The sequence below is a fragment of the Puntigrus tetrazona genome, unplaced genomic scaffold (genome assembly GCF_018831695.1).
Source record: "Puntigrus tetrazona isolate hp1 unplaced genomic scaffold, ASM1883169v1 S000000116, whole genome shotgun sequence".
In the NCBI taxonomy this organism is placed as follows: Eukaryota; Metazoa; Chordata; class Actinopteri; order Cypriniformes; family Cyprinidae; genus Puntigrus; species Puntigrus tetrazona.
In genome coordinates this window covers 132,501-150,000 of record NW_025047793.1, presented here as the reverse complement: position 1 = coordinate 150,000, position 17,500 = coordinate 132,501, and the positions used below count along the sequence as shown (strand labels likewise).

Here is a 17,500-nt window from a genome sequence, read left to right as displayed (position 1 = left end):
AGAAAAGAGTCATGTGCTCACCCTCATTTAAAGGCTTCCTTCTGTTTTTAACTTGATATTTCTGCTGAAAATCGTCCCTTCCGGCATAAATCTCAAAGTTTGCACCTGATTTAATTCACAACATTCAGTCTTTATACACACTTTCATGACAAAACCTACATTTGAGCAACATGATAAGAATAAACTAATTACCAAATAGCTTGAGTGCGTTTATTTATAATAATATATTTATTATAAAAAAGTCAATACATTTTCCATCAAAAAATATATATATATATATATATATATATATATATATATATATATATATATATATATATATATATATATATATATATATATAAAATACAAATTAGATTTTCACTATTAGTATTGTAAGTTTACAGTTGTACTACATTATAATGATAATATTATTGTTTTAATTGTTTCATTTATTATTGTTTATTGTTTGTCTATTTTACAGTGAAATATTGCAATTTGAACTTATTTAGTTTAATATTTTTATGCAATTGTTATTATTATTATTATTATTATTGTTTTAATTGTATTATTTAATTTTTTTCTTAGTAATATATTTCTATATTTTTATATATGTCTCCCAGTGAAACATTTTTGAGCTGGATTTTATTTTTAAAAAGGGATTTTATAATTATTCTAAAACAATTATATTGTTATTATTATATATTTGACATTTTACAGTGATTTATCACAATATAAATGTCTTACTAGGATTACTTGTTTTATTTATTATTCTATATTAAATCTATTAATCCGATAAAAATACATTAATTCAATATATTTTCATATGCCGCCCTGTGAAACACTGAGCTGCATTTTATTATACAAAACAAATGCACTTATATTGAACATAACAGCACATTTTAGTGAATGGCACAGCTTTTTGAATTTCATATAAAGTGATCATGTGACACGGAGGATAAGGTCATGTAAATTACTTTTTTTGTCCAATCTTTAGTCCCTGTTTATTTCCATTACACGGATAAAAGCACAAACGATCTGTCTTTTGGTGCTCCTCAGAGGAAGAAGAGATTCAACAAAGCAACAAATGACATTTATTACGTCCCTCTCGAGCAGCTCCAGATTTCCTAAAGACTTCAGGCAGCAGTTCATATCCGTAAACGATTCAGTCTCACATCGCAGCTGCCTGCCGTTTGTTCGAATCTGAATCAGAGAGAGGTTACGGCAGCCTGGGGCTTGACCTTTGACCTACGTCTCGGTCAGGGTCACATGATCTCGCCTGTTCATATGCTGATCAGGAGCGTCAGGCCATCCACTAAATGTTTTAATAATGCACTTGCGAATGCAGATCTGGATTATTTTATAATCTTTGATGGGCGCTGGTGAGAAACTAAGCTCCCGAAATCTTTTTGCTCCAAAAAAAAGAAAAGAAAAAAAAAAAAAAGCAGCTACCATTTTTACAGAAAAAACAACAAAAAATTAAGCTTTTAATTTGCAGATGTAGGACTGCGGGGTGAACTGGATTACAGGGGATGGGATTTATGTTCAAAGAGAAACCAAATCTGATTTACAGACAGAAACAGCCAAAGCCTCTTCCTCACAACACGCATTAAAACCATACGATCCGTCACAAAACAGCAGTGTGCGTTCAATAAGAGAACAGGACAACCTGAACTTATCACCCTTCCCTCACTCGTGAACAAGACCCCAAGATACTTAAACTCCTCCACCTGAGGCAGGAGCTCCCCACCAACCTGAAGGGGGCAAGCCACCCTTGTCCGACTGAGAACCATGGCCTCAGGCTTAGAGGTGCTGATTCTCATCCCAGCCACTTCACACTCAGCGGCAAATCGCACCAGCACACACTGTAGGTCTTGGCCAGATGCAGCCAACAGAACAACATCATCAGCAAAAAGCTATCCTGTGGTCGCCAAACCAGACTCCCTCCGGCCCCCGGCTGCGCCTAGAAATCCTGTCCATAAAAATTATGAACAGGACCAGTGACAAAGGGCAGCCCTGTCGGAGTCCAACATGCACTGGAAACAAGTCTGACTTAATGGCGGCAATGCGAACCAAGCTCCTGCTCTGATCATACAGGGATCGGACAGCCCTTAGCAATGGGCCCCTTACCCCATATTCCCAGAGCACCCCCCACAGGACACCGCGAGGAACTCGGTCGAATGCCTTCTCCAAATCCACAAAACACATGTGCACTGGTTGGGCAAATTTCCAGGAACCCTCCAGCATCCTGAAGAGGGTATAGAGCTGGTCCAGTGTTCCACGTCCAGGACGAAATCCGCATTGTTCCTCTTAAAGCTGAGGTTCAACTATCGGACGAATTCTCCTCTCCAGTACCCTGGCATAGACTTTCCCAGGGAGGCTGAGGAGTGTGATCCCCCTATAGTTGGAGCACACCCTCCGGTCCCCCTTCTTAAAAAGAGGAACCACCACCTCGGTCTGCCAGTCCAGAGGCACTGTCCCCTGCATCCACACAATGCTGCAGAGGCGTGTCAGCCAAGACAGCCTGGAACATCCAGAGACCTGAGGTACTCTGTGCGGATCTCGTCCACCCCCGGTGCCTTGCCACCGAGGAGCTTCTCAACAACCTCAGTGACCTCAGCCAGGGTGATGGTCGAGTCCGCCCCCGGGTCCCCGGCCTCTGCTCCCTCAATGGAAGACGCATTGGCAGGATTGAGGAGATCCTCAAAGTATTCCTTCCACCGCTCAACAATATCCCCAGTCGAGGTTAGCAGGTTCCCACCAGCACTGTATACGGTGTTGGCAGGGCACTGCTTCCCTTTTCTGGCTGTCCTTTTCCATGGCCTCCCCGAACTCCTCCCTGACCCAGAGTTTTTGCCTGCACAACCACCCGGGCAGCGGTCCGCTTGGCCCACCGATACCTGTCAGCTTCCCCAGGAGTCCCATGAGCCAACCAGGCCCGATAGGACTCCTTCAGCTTGACGGCATCCCTTACTTCCGGTGTCCACCATCGGGTTCGGGGATTGCGGCCACGACATGCATCGGAGACTTTACAGCCACAGCTCCGGACGGCTGCGTCGGCCAAAGAGGTAGAGAACAGCCTCCCTCGAGATCCAGTCAAAGTTCTGCCAGAGGCGGGAGTTGAAGATCTCCCTGACAGTGGTCTCTGCCAAACGTTCCCAACAGACCCTCACAGTATATTTGGGCCTGCCAAGTCTGTCTGGCCTCCTCCCCCGCCAACGGATCCAATGCACCACCAGGTGGTGATCAGTTGACAGCTCCGCTCATCTCTTCACCCAAGTGTCCAAGACATGCGGCTGGAGATCAGATGATACAACCACAAAATCGATCATCGACCTTTGCCCTAGGGAGTCCTGATGTCACGCGTACAGGTGGACACCCTTGAACATGGTGTTCGTTATGGACAGACCGTAACTAGCACAGAATTCCAACAACAGAACACCACTCTGGTTTAGATCAGGGGGGGCGTTCCTCCCAATCATGCCCCTCCAGGTGTCCCCGGTTGGAGCACTTTCCAGCACCCCTCCCAAGGACTCCAAGAAGGCCGGGTACTCTACACTGCCATTCGGCCCGTAGGCACAAATGACAGTGAGAGTCCTCCCCCCAACCCGAAGTCACAGGGAGACGACCCTCTCGTCCACCGAGTTAAACTCCAACACATGGCAGCTAAGCTGGGGGGCTACGAGCATGCCCACACCAGCCCGCCGCCTCCCACCGCAGGCAACACCAGAGTAGTGAAGAGTCCAGCCCCTTTCGAGGAGATTGGTTCCAGAGGCGAAGCTGCGTGTGGAGGTGAGCCCGACTATATCTAGCCGGTATCTCTCTACCTCCTGCAACAACTCAGTCTCCTTCCCCCCCAGAGAGGTGACGTTCCATGTCCGTAAAACTAGATTCTGTGTCCAGGGGTTGGGTTGCCGAGGTCCCCGCCTTCAACTGCCGCCCAAACCACAAGGCACCGTCCCCTCCTGCAGGTGGAGGGCCCACGGGAGGATGGCCCATGGGGCAAGACTCGGCCACCAGACGCTCACATGCCGGCCCCAGCTCCGGCTCCATGAGAGAGAGAGAGAGAGAGAGAGAGAGAGAGAGAGAGAGAGAGAGAGAGAGAGAGAGAGAGAGAGAGAGAGAGAGAGAGAGAGAGAGAGAGAGAGAGAGAGAGAGAGAGAGAGAGAGAGAGAGAGAGAGAGAGAGAGAGAGAGAGAGAGAGAGAGAGAGAGAGAGACAGAGAGACAGAGAGAGAGAGAGAGAGAGAGAGAGAGAGAGACATAGAGAGAGAGAGAGAGACAGAGAGAGAGAGAGAGACATAGTGAGAGAGAGAGAGAGAGAGACAAAGAGATAGAAAGAGAGAGACAAAGAGAGAGAGAGAGAGAGAGAGAGAGAGAGAGAGACAGGCGGAGAGACGGAGCGAAAGAGAGACCGAGTCATAGAGAGGAACATAGAGACAGAGAGAGAGAGAGAGAGAGAGAGAGAGAGAGAGAGAGAGAGAGAGAGAGAGAGAGAGAGAGAGAGAGAGAGAGAGAGAGAGAGAGAGAGAGAGAGAGAGAGAGAGAGAGAGAGAGAGAGAGAGAGAGAGAGAGAGAGAGAGAGAGAGAGAGAATGGGAGGAAGACAGACATGAATCTCAAGTAGGTTTGTGTAGAGCGTCTTTGTTTTCCGAAGCCGATGACAGTGAGCATCTCTCATTCTCCCGCTCTGTGTTTTCTTCACATCTTTTTGGCAGCACATTTATCATTCCTCCACACAAACAATTGTGCTGCAAAACCCACGAACGCAGGCAATACAAAGGACGGCCGGATCGGGGGCCTCCGATCAGACGCCCGCGCCGGTTGCTAGGTTACCTTTGATCCGTTTCAACAACTCGTCAACAAGACAAGACGCTTTCAGAAGTCTCCGAGGATTCATGATAAAACTTCTGCGCTCTAGAGTGCTTTTGACATCTCAATTCTTTTCATTGTAAAGTGTGAAGCTGTTAAAATAATACCACTTTTGTTTAATGTGCTAATTTGTTTCATTATAATTGTTAATTTTTTTGTTATTAATGCTACTCAAAAATAATGCAAATAATTAGATACAAAATATGAATTTTACTAATAATCAATATCAATAAAATTAATACTTGTGATTGATATTGTGATTTAAAAATAATAATTGGTAATAATATACTATTATATTATATTATATTATATATCCCCATGGCTGTTGGTTAACTACAATCAAACAAGAAATATTTTTGTTACTTAAAATAAAATATAAGTAATAATAATTAAAATATTTCAAACATGAAAAAACTACCAAGAAGTTACAAACTTTAACATAAAAAATTATACAAACATTCAAGTATTCAAAATGTTAATAAATATAAAAAATAGAATATATATATTATATATAAATAAAATAATCTATAACAACAACTTTTACTATATTTAAATAAAACAAATCATGACTCATAGCATAATATACTGATGATAACAAATTACAAATGTAATTCTCCCAACTACAGATCTGAAAAGTATCCTACAGATCTTGTAAAGATGCAAACTGAAACACCGTCTAAAGCGGACAGTGAAACTGGACAGCTGACACCGTTAGAAACACTGCTTGTTCGTCTCAAAACCAATGAAAACGCATTAAATGATCAGGGTTTCAGCTAACTGTCCAAATTTCCAAGAGCCGATGCAACACTTTCCACAGAATGGAAACGGTGGTGTGTGTGTGTGTGTGTGTGTGTGTGTGTGTGTGCATGAGACAGTCACTATCAGACGACTTCACCTGCAGTCCGGCTGAAGCTATCAAAGTCTGACGTCACGAAAATCAGCATGTTTGAAAAGCAAAATGCTGCATAGCATTATTACGTGCATATTAAATATTCAGTCAAACCTATCCAACGCCAAAAAAAAAAATTAATAAAAAGCAAAATCACAGGACTACAAGCATTCTGCTGAGCATGAAGAAAAAACTAATTCTACACAAGTATGCAAATGCAGACGATGACACCTGATCCAAGGTTGCATGATATAGTGTATCAGAATAAAAATAAAATGATGCCACGCTATGCAGTTATAGACCACATATTAATTAAATAAATATGAGCTGCACTTTTCAGTGAATTACAACATTGTGTTAATTTAAGTTAATTTAATTTAAGTAGCTCATGATGAAAATTCTAATTTTACAGTTATTTAAAATAGTAAATTAAATAAATATTACCTATTTTTCATGGTTCATTAGTTTTTGTAGTTATAAAAATATATATATATAAAAATAAAAAAATAGACACACGAAAACATGACAAAATGACAATACTAACTAAAAACTAACTCGAACTAAATGAAACTAAACTTTGTAAAATAGAAATAAAGAAAAATAAAGCAGAAAAATAAATAACTTCTCACAATAAAATCATAAAAATCAAATGGCTAACAGCTATTATAAATAATTTATATTTTCTATGCAGATGCACTGCCAAAAAAAAAAAAAAATTAAATCTAGCCATTTAACTAAGCTGTTACTAAATTACTGCATTGTGCCATCTCAGAGAATGCTTGTATTATTAAAAACCAGTTCATTAAAGTTAATTAAAAGAACAAATCTGTTTTTTCCCCCCAATGTCATGCATGCAGCCCTACTTGATTCTACTCCTATGTGCAGAAACAAGGCAAACTTATACTCGCACGGTGTTATAAACTGTGGTTCAGACATTTCAGAAAGCACCACTTCAGCCCATAGACTACACTGCATCGTCAAAAAAGGCTCTAAACCGTTTCAAAACACCCTCATCTGACCAACACCTTCTGAAGACAGTCATTTTTCCGTTCCTCATTGTCTTCTAACTGGCAAAGGCAAGCAGGAAAGAAAGAAAAAGAGAGAAATAAAGAAAGAAAACAGGAATTTGAGCCAAACAGAAAAACAAGAGAGCAGCCAGCAAGCATCCAGCGTCAGAAAACTCGACTCGGCCAAGAAGGAATGCAAATCAGCTTCAATGCGAATGCCAAACGTCTCCGAGGGGCCCTCGGAGAAAAGACCCTTTATGTGCCAACGCTTTCCATGCGTTCGCCTGAAGACGTAACCCAGCATCCCCGCTAACCTGATGATGGGGACTGAGATCATACACAGGGGAAGCAGCAGGACGGCCACAGAGGACGCATTCAACATATACACGCAGAAAACAACTACTCACTTGAACGCCATGGCATCGAGCGGCGAATACTGATTCATTAAGAGTCTTTCTTGGGGTCACGTCTCAGGCAGCTGAAGATGGAGCAGAGAGCTCTTCAAGGATCTGTGGAGAGGACACAAGGACTTTCACTGAACTTGCACACAACAAAGACTCAGAATACAAGCTTACCGCGCAGTATGTACTTCACACTGCATGCTATCGCACGTAAAACAGTATGCAACTATGAAAAAGTAAAGCGTGCTGCAAAGTCTCATGAAACCATTGTGTCTAATTCAACAAGTGGTGTCTAGGTCATCTTAGAAACGTGCTTATTTTGTTATTTAAATGTTATTTGTGTCTCCATTTTTGGCAGGTTGGTCAAATGATGAGTCTATAAAGAAATGGTAGTATTACCAATCGGAAGTTCGAGTTCAGTGCATTGCATTGTGGGAAACTAGCACTGTCGCCTTGAATGCATTTCATCCACTTCAAATGATTCAGTGCATCAACATGCATAATGATTCATTTGGCTTTGCTGAATTGTTTGGCTCTACAGATTCAAATCCGATTTACAAAGAGGGATTGAACCAGACTCAAAAGAGCAATTCAATATAAGATTCAGTATAAATTCCCTAAAAGCGATTCAACAAGACTCCCATGATTCTTAAATTCAACTCCAAAAAGCGATTCACATTAGATTCCCTAAAAGCGATTAATCCAAGAGCGATTCAACAAGACTCCCATGAGTGATTCTCAAAATCAACTCCCAAAAAGCGATTCACATTAGATTCCCTAAAAGCGATTCAACAAGACTCCCATGAGTGATTCAAATCCAATTATCAGGAGTGATTCAACTTGACTTCCAAATCAGTTAAACTGGACTCGCAATGCTTCAACCTAACTCACAAGAGCAATTCAAACCGGTTCAAACCCGAAAGAGAGATTCGACTTGACTTCCAAAGAGCAACCAAAGAACAACCCTTGACCCAAAACCTGATTACTGAAGTACTGTGTTCGTCAATACTAACCTGCTTTTAATAAGTATAGGCTAAAATCAGCAAGCATTCACACTGAGAAATGCAGTTAAACAGATCACGCTGCAGTCCAATATTTACAAAGCTATTTATAGCAACAACAACCAATATTGCATTATGGTGGGCATAATGATTATCATGGTAAATTTGTAGCAGAATAGATTTAGAGCCGCTAGGAGTTCTCCAGCTGTTCTCGCTAACAAAAGGCTCTCGGAGCGAGCGGCTGATACACACAACCGCGGCCGACTCGCTCTCAATTAGCCTCAGCTGAAGGACAGAGGGGTTTCCGCCGGCTTGGTGGGGGGATTCCGTCGCCATGACAACGGCGGAATCCCGGAGAACGAATAGAACACGTTCAGGAATCCAGAGAGAACGGGAGATTCCGGTCTCGTTAACCACTAACCATCATCACAACAGGACGAGCACCTCATTAGAGAAATATAGAGACCTAACGCAGAGAAACCGAAAAGGAAATCAAATCTTTAATAAATCATTGATGCTAAAAATTGAGCGATATCAATGTGACTCTGGACCACAAGGGAAACGCTGAGCGAATAAGGTTTCCATTGACGCATGATTTGTTAGGATGGGATAATATTTGGCTGAGATGCACCAATTTGAAAATCAGCAATCTGAGGGTACCAAAAAAAAAAAAAAAAAAAAAAAAAAAAAAAAAAAAATCGAAATATTGAGAATCGCCTTTCAAGTTGTCCAAATAAAAGTTCTTAGCAATGCATATCACTAATCAAAAATTACATTTTGATGTGGTGGGAAATTCACAAAATATCGCAATGGAACATGATTTTGAATTGATATCTTAGTGACTTCTGGCACTTAAAAACATCCATAATTTTCACCCATACATGGCTATTGCTACAAATACACCTGTGCTGCTTATGCTTGCTTTTGTGCTCCAGGCTCACATATGAGCGCGACAGGGCGATTTTACATAACAGATTAAAACCGCAGCATGCTGTCAGCTTCATAAAATATTCAGTATATCAACATCAAGCCAATAAAAAAGATCAATTACACCAGGTAAACTAGCACATTTAACATTTAAAAGTTTGGTGATTTTTTTGAAAGAAATCTCTTTACTTATTTGATCAAAAACAGAGCATAACATTTTACAATTATTATTGCCATTTTAAAAAATATTTTCTATGTGAATATATTTTCAAATCTAATTAATTACTGTGAATTTTCAGCATCATTACTCCAGTCTTCAGTGTCCAAGAAACTTAGTGTTAAAGCTTTTTAAATTGCTTCATATTTTTGCAGAAAATGTGATGCATTACTTTTTTTCCCATTGATGAGTATAAAGTTTATGATCGAAATAAATCATTTGTCACATTATAAATGATTCTAATTTCACTTTTATTGCAATTGCAATTTATTGCAACGTTGCTAAAAAAAACAAAACAAAAAAAACACATAAATAAACAAATAAAGAAATATTAAAGTAGTGCATACATTCTGAAGAGCGTATGATTTGTATGATTTTATTAACCAGCATCCTAGCTCTGATTACTTGGCGAGGCGAAGTAACAAATATCACTAATAAAAAGCCGCTAATTAATTGCACGACTTTGTCAAATCGCTTTTTAACTGGTTCTTGGCGGCTCTCGAGGACGCATCGGAGTGTTTTGATGTGGGTTTCTCTCCAGACCGCCTCGAGGCTCGAGTCTGAGACATCGTCGAAGTCCTCCGGGAGACAGACGTATGGCAGGCGTCTGGCCCACTTCTCCTCATTAGGGTTTATGCCTGTCTGAGCTCTGAAACCCACAACACAACCACACATGATGCTAAACATCCTGACATAAATCACTTCGAGTCACGGTTTAACATACAGGTACAAAGAATGACCATTGGGGATTAATGGAGACATTTTGACAATTACGCACAGCATCATTACGGCTCATTTGCAAGCGTCAAACATCTCGGCTTCGACCCACTGGATTGGAAACGACGCTGCATTTCCACAAAGACTCGGATTCCTTCTCACCTCAGAACAATGGCAGCTAACGTTTATCGATCTCCCAGAATGCAACGGCACCACTAAAGGTCAAACGCTTTTTCCCTCCCCTTAACGCTCGGCTCCAGGAACATTTACGAGACGCGGACGTTCCAGCTCTGTGGGTTTCCACAGTACGGCCAACGACCCAACTGTCATATTTCCAAAGGTTTCCAATGAGGGTATGAAATTCCTCAACAATTCCAAGATCCCGAGGTGCTTCAACCGGGATATAAATCTGCAAGCAGACGGAAAACACAAGCCATAATCAAATTCTCCCGATTCGATGTAAATCTGCACAAACATCTCTTTCCTACAGAAAGGAAAATTTGTAGGGTTTAATTGCATCTTCAGTGCTTGACCAGGGAATTATTATTGACTTTTCCCAAACCCTAAGTATTGAAGTTCAATGTGTGCTTTGATCCCTCAAATCAAATGGTTTGTTAAGGGTTTTCCCACATCAACGGTGCAAACACACACATGCTTCTTCTACGTTTCCTGCGTGCTTTGATCTCGATCTTCACACGCTCTCAACTGAAGGTAGAAAACACTGATTACAGTGGAGGTTTAAATATGCATTTAATCACAGCTGAAGGAAGTGTATGGACACGTGCCGGAGGATTTCACAGACAATACAAGACTGGATCTTCATGCTTTCTACTGCTTGCTTGATTTTAGGGTGTTGTTAAGGTCCTTCATTTGAAGAATCATGCATGTGCGCATGGTATGCAAGTAAATATAATAATCTTAACCATCTTAACAGTAAAACGCTTGACTTGCAAAAAACGCGCCAAAATAAAAATAACAGAATCAGCAAAATGTGCAAGTTCTCGACTAATATATAGCCTGTATGTTAAATTCAGCCACATAATATCCAAAGAAAAAGAAGCATTACTTAAACTTACCAAATGTCTTCAAACAAACAACCAACAGAACCTATAAAATGCTCAAGCAGCCTATTGCTTGTCATTGTAACGACCCCGAAAACATCCGAGAAACATGAAATAAAGCCTTTAAACATCCAACAGAATCTATAAAATGTGAAAGTCTGCAATTGATCTGCTGCCTGTATGTTCAATTCGCAATATGCATTCAACAACTTGCCAAAAAACATCATCTAAACTCAAAAAAAAAAATGTGATGTGCAAGTTTTCAACTGATCTATTGACAGTGTGTTCAATCAGCAAAATGCATCCGATAGCATTAAAAAAAAAACAAGAAACGTTAAACTCCAACGCCTTCAAACGAACAACAAAGAATCTATAAAATGTGCAAGTTATCAGCTAATCTCCTGCTTATGCAACTGAAATGTGCAATATGCATCCAAAAACAATCCAAGAAGCAATCTACGGTCCACATTCTCAATATGCATCTAATAACACCCCCCAGAACCAAAAAGCATTATATGTAAGCTCACCAAGTGCTGGAAAAGACGCTCTGAAGCTCAGAGAAGACGACCACAAAATCCACAAAGATGGAAAAAAAACAAAAAAAAACCAAGCGAGAATCATTTGAGAGTCTGCCGGTCTCACACGTGTCGGTTTGCTCCCAGACGCGTGTATAATTTAAAGTAAATCTGCAATTTTCTGGGTGTCATAAAGGTTGATGGCTGTGTCTGGTTCTGGAGGTCTGAACTGCAATGAGAAGACATTCAGACCTCCTCCTTCCTTCTCTCTCTCTCTCTCTCTCTCTCATGTGCCAACCGTCACAGTCGTGCAGAAACGGCTCTCAAATCAAGACGGTTTAACCTCAGCGTTCACTCTCAGTCAAAGCAACGAATAAATATGAATGTCAGATAATAATATGCTCACTCACACACACACACCGTTTGAAGCCTCTGTGACAGGTGCAAAACAATAACAGCCGATCAGCTTGCGTGTGCGTGTGTGTGTGTGTGCATGCGTGCATGCGTGTGTGTGTGTGTGCGTGTGTCGTGGCGCACACTTGAGACGGCTGACAGCAGAATATAATCAATGCACATGCAGCACAGAGGGGGCTGGGTCAGCGTTTGCTGTGTTTCTATTGTTTAGGGTCACGGCGTGTCCTCGACGCTCCGAGACGGACCGGTCAGCTCTCTAACCGGGGCTGGCCAGAGTTCTGGTTTCAAGCTGATCCACTCTTATCGCATTTCTATCCTAAATTTAACCACTACACAAGGGACGGCAAAACAGACGCCTGAACAGAGCACAAAACTTCAGCTGATTTCACAAACTCTGTGCGGATTTAACCATTAAAACGAGTCTGGAAACACACAAATTTAAGAGAAGGAATCCGATTATCAGAGAACAAGAGCTACTTCAGCGGTGTTTTGATTAGATATGCACAATATCATTATCAAACTATTTAATTATTTATATCTGAAGCATACAAACGATATACCCGTTTTCTACGGCAAGTTATAGAAAACTATAAATGTATCAAATATTACATTCTTTTATACTTCGTTTTAATTCATGAAAAGGTTAGTGTGAATATCTTCATGGATATTTTTTGCACTTTTTATACATCATAATTGTTTTATCAGACAAAAGAAAGTTGATAATACAGATTTATAAAATCGCTAATCTGATTTTCTAAAAGTATTTTCGAAATAAAGCTGATATAATTACAGTAGGTTTTGCGAGAAAATACTATTATTTTATAAATATCTTTATATTATTTTTTTAAATATCCAGTCATTTTATTTCAATGTAATATTTTCCATTTATGTGTAATTTCTGTAACGGCACATGCCTAGGTTTAATAAAACTGAGACTTAAAACAATAAAATAATAAAAAAAGCTCACGTTGTTTCGCTTTAAATCATTCGAGGGCATTATTAAAGAATGCCAAACAATGCCAGCACTGAAAAAAATGTGCGTGTAAATTTGTTTAACCATCATCTAGTCGTCAATCATTTAACAAATTTAATGTGCCTCTCTTTCCTCGTACCTGCTGGCTCGGTCTGGATTAATAACCTCTCTCTCCGAACGCACCGTTCTGGAAGAACGGATTCAGATTGCGACTCCTTGTTTTCATTTTAAAGGGAGGTGCACCAGTGAAGTCACACCAGAGCCGTATTGAGTGCAAAGCTACAGATCTGAGACAGTTTAACAAAGGCTTCGAGTAACGAACACGAGAGTACGTCTACAGCAAACTCTTCAAATGAGCAAAATAACAATAATAGTCCTGTTTTGAACGCAAATGTGCATTAACAGGTTAATATTAACGTTTTGGTTAACAATGTTGCACTCGACATTCTAGAATGCTGGATAATGTTACAAATGTAACACTTAAGAACACAATGAACAGCCTCGAACGACCGTGAGTCGGTGTACTAGATGCTGTTTTAAATCGCGTCCCATGCGTCTTTCTGGTCACATCACACACGGCTTAACCGTTCGTGACCCCCTCGACTCATAAAACGCAAGCAGAGACACGGATCCTGCCAGTTTGAGATCAAATTTTGGCATCATCGGGGTGTTTTCGTTCAGAATTTGCTAGCAAGTGATTAAAGAAACGGAAAGCACACCGAATTAAGCGTTAGCTAGAAATAACCAATAACCTTTACTGCCCAGAACAAGCACAGCTACATCATTAGGCCTATAAATTAAGACTAAGTAAGTTTTGTCCAACAATCATCGTTATATCGACAATGATCAGCGAAAGCAACAGACTGAAAGCGAGCGCAAACGAGGTTCGAGGGATGTGGTTTGGAATACAGTGCGCTTGGGATGGAGCTCACAAAACGCTGAAAATGATCATTTTGAGGTAAATTGCGACCTCGACGAGCTTCAGGGAGAGAAAGAAATGCTACAGAAGTGTAAAACACACTATTTCCTCTACAGATCTGTTTCTTTTCAGCCACTCCCTTCAGAAGTATTTCATCTCTAAACGCTTGTTTTACTGCTCAACTCCAAAAACAACATGAAAACAGTGGCATTAATAAATTTAATAGCCCTTTGTTGGCATCAATGTTTCAATGCACAAAAAGTAGTATGCATTTATTATTTATTATTATATTTTTTACTGTTCTTCTGGAACTGGGATTATTCTTTTGGAGATGCTATTTTTAAAGGAATAGTTTCCAAAATCAAAATATGAATTGATGTAGAGGAGTCGGTTTCTCCATCATATTTAGATAATAAGCATTCGTCACCTGCTTACCGATGGATCCTTTGAAGTGAATGGGTGCCGTCAGAATGAGAGTCCAAACGGCTGATAAAAACATCCTCATAATCCACACCGCTCCAGTCCATCAATGTCTTGAGAAGAAAAGCTGAACGTTTGTACGTTTGACTTTTTAACCCTTGCTTCTAACCAAATAATAATGCTTCTTCCATTGCAAAAATCCACCCACTTATTTGTTTAGTACCGTTTAATATTGTAAACAGTGTTTTATCAGTACAGGTAGGATAAGATGTCTTATCAGTGGAGGTATTGCGCGTGATGGATTCATACTACAGCCACGGTTTGAGGTTAAATATGGATTATCATTCCGACGGCACCCATCCACTGCAGAGCATGCACTTCTGAACAAGTGATGCAATGCTACAAACTCATCTACATCTTGGATGACCCGAGGGTGTTCAATAATCGTTCGTTTTTGGGTGAACCATCCCGTAGAGAGCGCGCGACGAAGCGTCTAAAAGCAAACAGGGAATAATAATCCTTATCATTTCCCAAGAAAGAATTTGCTGGCATTAGTCTTATCTGGTAAAAAAAAACAACACCCATGTTCGATAACTCGTGGCACGCAAGAGAAATCAAGTCAGCCCGACACAATGAGTGCATTGAGACGCTTCAAAACAGCCCGAACGGCCTTCCCTTCAGCCAATAAATCGATTACCTCTGGAATGAGCCGGTTTTGGGAATCGGAGGTTAAAAATGATCATCCCACACGAGCGTGAGTCTCATCCTGTGACCCGACGCAACCCGACTCTCATTAAAAACCAAACTTAACCCATTCACTTCCACACACACACGTTTCTTCGAGTCACTCCACCAGCTGACCGAGTAGCTGATAGACGTCTGATTGGTCAGTCACCTCACATGCAAGCAAGCGCTCGACCTCACTTCTCTGCGCTCGAGCGCTTCAAACTGGGTGGTTTGTGTCAAATCTCTCCGGCTTTAACGAACGCATTCCTCCGCGCCGACTCCAGACCCACTCACACCTCCGACCTCCGATTACCAGGAGCTTCTTCACATGCCGAGAAACGCACGGAAAGCGCAGGATGATGAAAAATGAAGACATAAAAATGCGTGTGGGCCTTAAAACGACAAGAGAAGAAGAAGAACAGGGAGGGAGAATGCATTAAAAAACACAGCACGAAGGAAAAACATGGGAGGAACTCTGTGTGAGCATTTGACCAACGCATGACCCTATTAAAGAAAACAAGTCCGTTTCCACAGAATGTGACGAGGCACAACTGTTTTCAACATTGATAACGATCAGAAACGTTTCTTGAGCAGCAAATCAGCGCGTTACGATAAAATTATGAAGAATCACGTGACACTGAGGAGCAATGACGCTTCACAGAAACAGATCGCATTTGAATAGATTTACATTTATATTAAAAAGTGGAATAAAAATTCATTTAAGCTACACTGAAATATGAAAAAGAAAAATTTATGATAAATGTATTACTTGAAATGAAAGTGACACAAAATAATGAAAAAAATAGACAGATTTTAAATGTTGCCTTTAAAGCAAACTGACATAAAATTAGCTCATACAACTAAAAAAGTGCTGCCAAATAATTAATACGTTTTTGTTTGGATAATGTGTGCATTCTGTGTATTTATAAATGCATACATGCAGTATATTTTAAAACTATAAGTCTGAATTTAGATGCATTATTTATCTACATATACATATATACGTATATACATAAATATAACAAATATATATAAATAAATAAATATTTATTTATTTATTTATATAAACCAATAAATATATATAAATATAAAATATATATATATATATATATATATATATATATATATATATATATATATATATATATATATATATATATATATAAAAATATATAAATATATTTATAAATAAATAAAATAAAAAAATATATATATATATATATATATATATATATATATATATAAATATATAAAATAAATAAAAAAATATAAATGTATATATATAAATATATAAAATAAATACAAATATATATAAAATAAATACAAATATATATAAAATAAATACAAATATATATAAATCATATTTTTCTGAAATACATGTGCGTATTTATATAGAAACACATCTGTATTGACCACCACTGTAACACTGGCCTGTCAGCCGAAGCGTGACGCTCTCACTGGCCTCAGGCCTTCATTAATATTCAGCCCCGTTATCGATTACCAAGCGCTGCTTACTTGCTGTCTTTTCAAGAAAAGAAGCAGAAACAGAGACTGTGACTGCTCTGAGAGCAGCATGCACCAGCCCTCGGTCAGATTAGAGGGGCAATTATTCTCCAGAAAGGTAACAGAATAAGGGAGTCCCCCTATCTGTCCGTATCCTTCTCTCCTCACTCCTCTGGGAGAAGGAGGGATGCTGGCAGAGAGACACAAAGCATGACTGTGTTCGGCTCACGGATCTCCACTCCTGTGAAGCGAAGGAACCTTAGACGCGGCGGACGGGTCTTTTTCAGCATGCAGCGTTAAAGCAGGGTCGGACAGCGGTTAGGGCATCGATGCAGGGGTTTGGCTCAGATTGCATTTCAGCAGCACGCAGAAAGCGGTCGAAACTAATGAGGGAGCCCTGCTATCGCTTCAATTCAAGCCGAAGGATGGTCAATCACTGCACTGATTGATTTAAAGAGACACGAAAGCTTTTTTTCAGCTTTGAAATGTGCCATTTCATAAAGCGTTCGTCCACATAGGCGGACAGAACACTCGAAATACAATTTGAAGTGTTTATTTTGCATATGTGCGTTTTGGGCCATCTTCTCCTGATGTAAATAACACTTTTAGTTTAGTTTTGATGGCACAGACGAGAGCAAACCTCTCTTTGGTATGGGTTTAAACAGCTCTTGCATACACCAACTTTTACTTTTAGCCATCTATATTCAATATAAGGTTTTTACAATATAAGGTTAATCATTGGCCTGGTTTTATAAAAGACTACATTTATTGATACCATTTTCCGATTTATGGAGTGATCAAAAGAAATACAAAACACTATGTTCAGATTTCTATTATTAGATTTTGTTCATCTACCAATAAGTATATGCATATTAATGCATGTTTGCCTACAAAATGACTTTTTTTGCATATTCAGACACGATTGAAAATCCCATTACTTTTAAATTCAGACCTGCATTCA

The 17,500-nt window shown here is 39.9% G+C and overlaps 1 protein-coding gene across 4 annotated transcripts in view; it reads right to left on the bottom strand.

Annotated features, from left to right (window-relative positions):
• Positions 1 to 17,500, bottom strand: part of sema4d (sema domain, immunoglobulin domain (Ig), transmembrane domain (TM) and short cytoplasmic domain, (semaphorin) 4D) — a 62,330-nt gene that overhangs the window by 42,413 nt on the left and 2,417 nt on the right. For 3 of the 4 annotated variants that reach the window (XM_043229918.1, XM_043229914.1, XM_043229917.1), the window contains exon 2: positions 7,153 to 7,254. In XM_043229918.1, coding sequence (XP_043085853.1) covers positions 7,153 to 7,168 — 16 coding nt within the window. In that variant the 5' untranslated portion in view covers positions 7,169 to 7,254. Of the gene's footprint in view, positions 1 to 7,152; positions 7,255 to 11,596; positions 11,838 to 17,500 lie in introns of those variants that run through there. The other variant, XM_043229916.1, reaches the window with a different exon arrangement.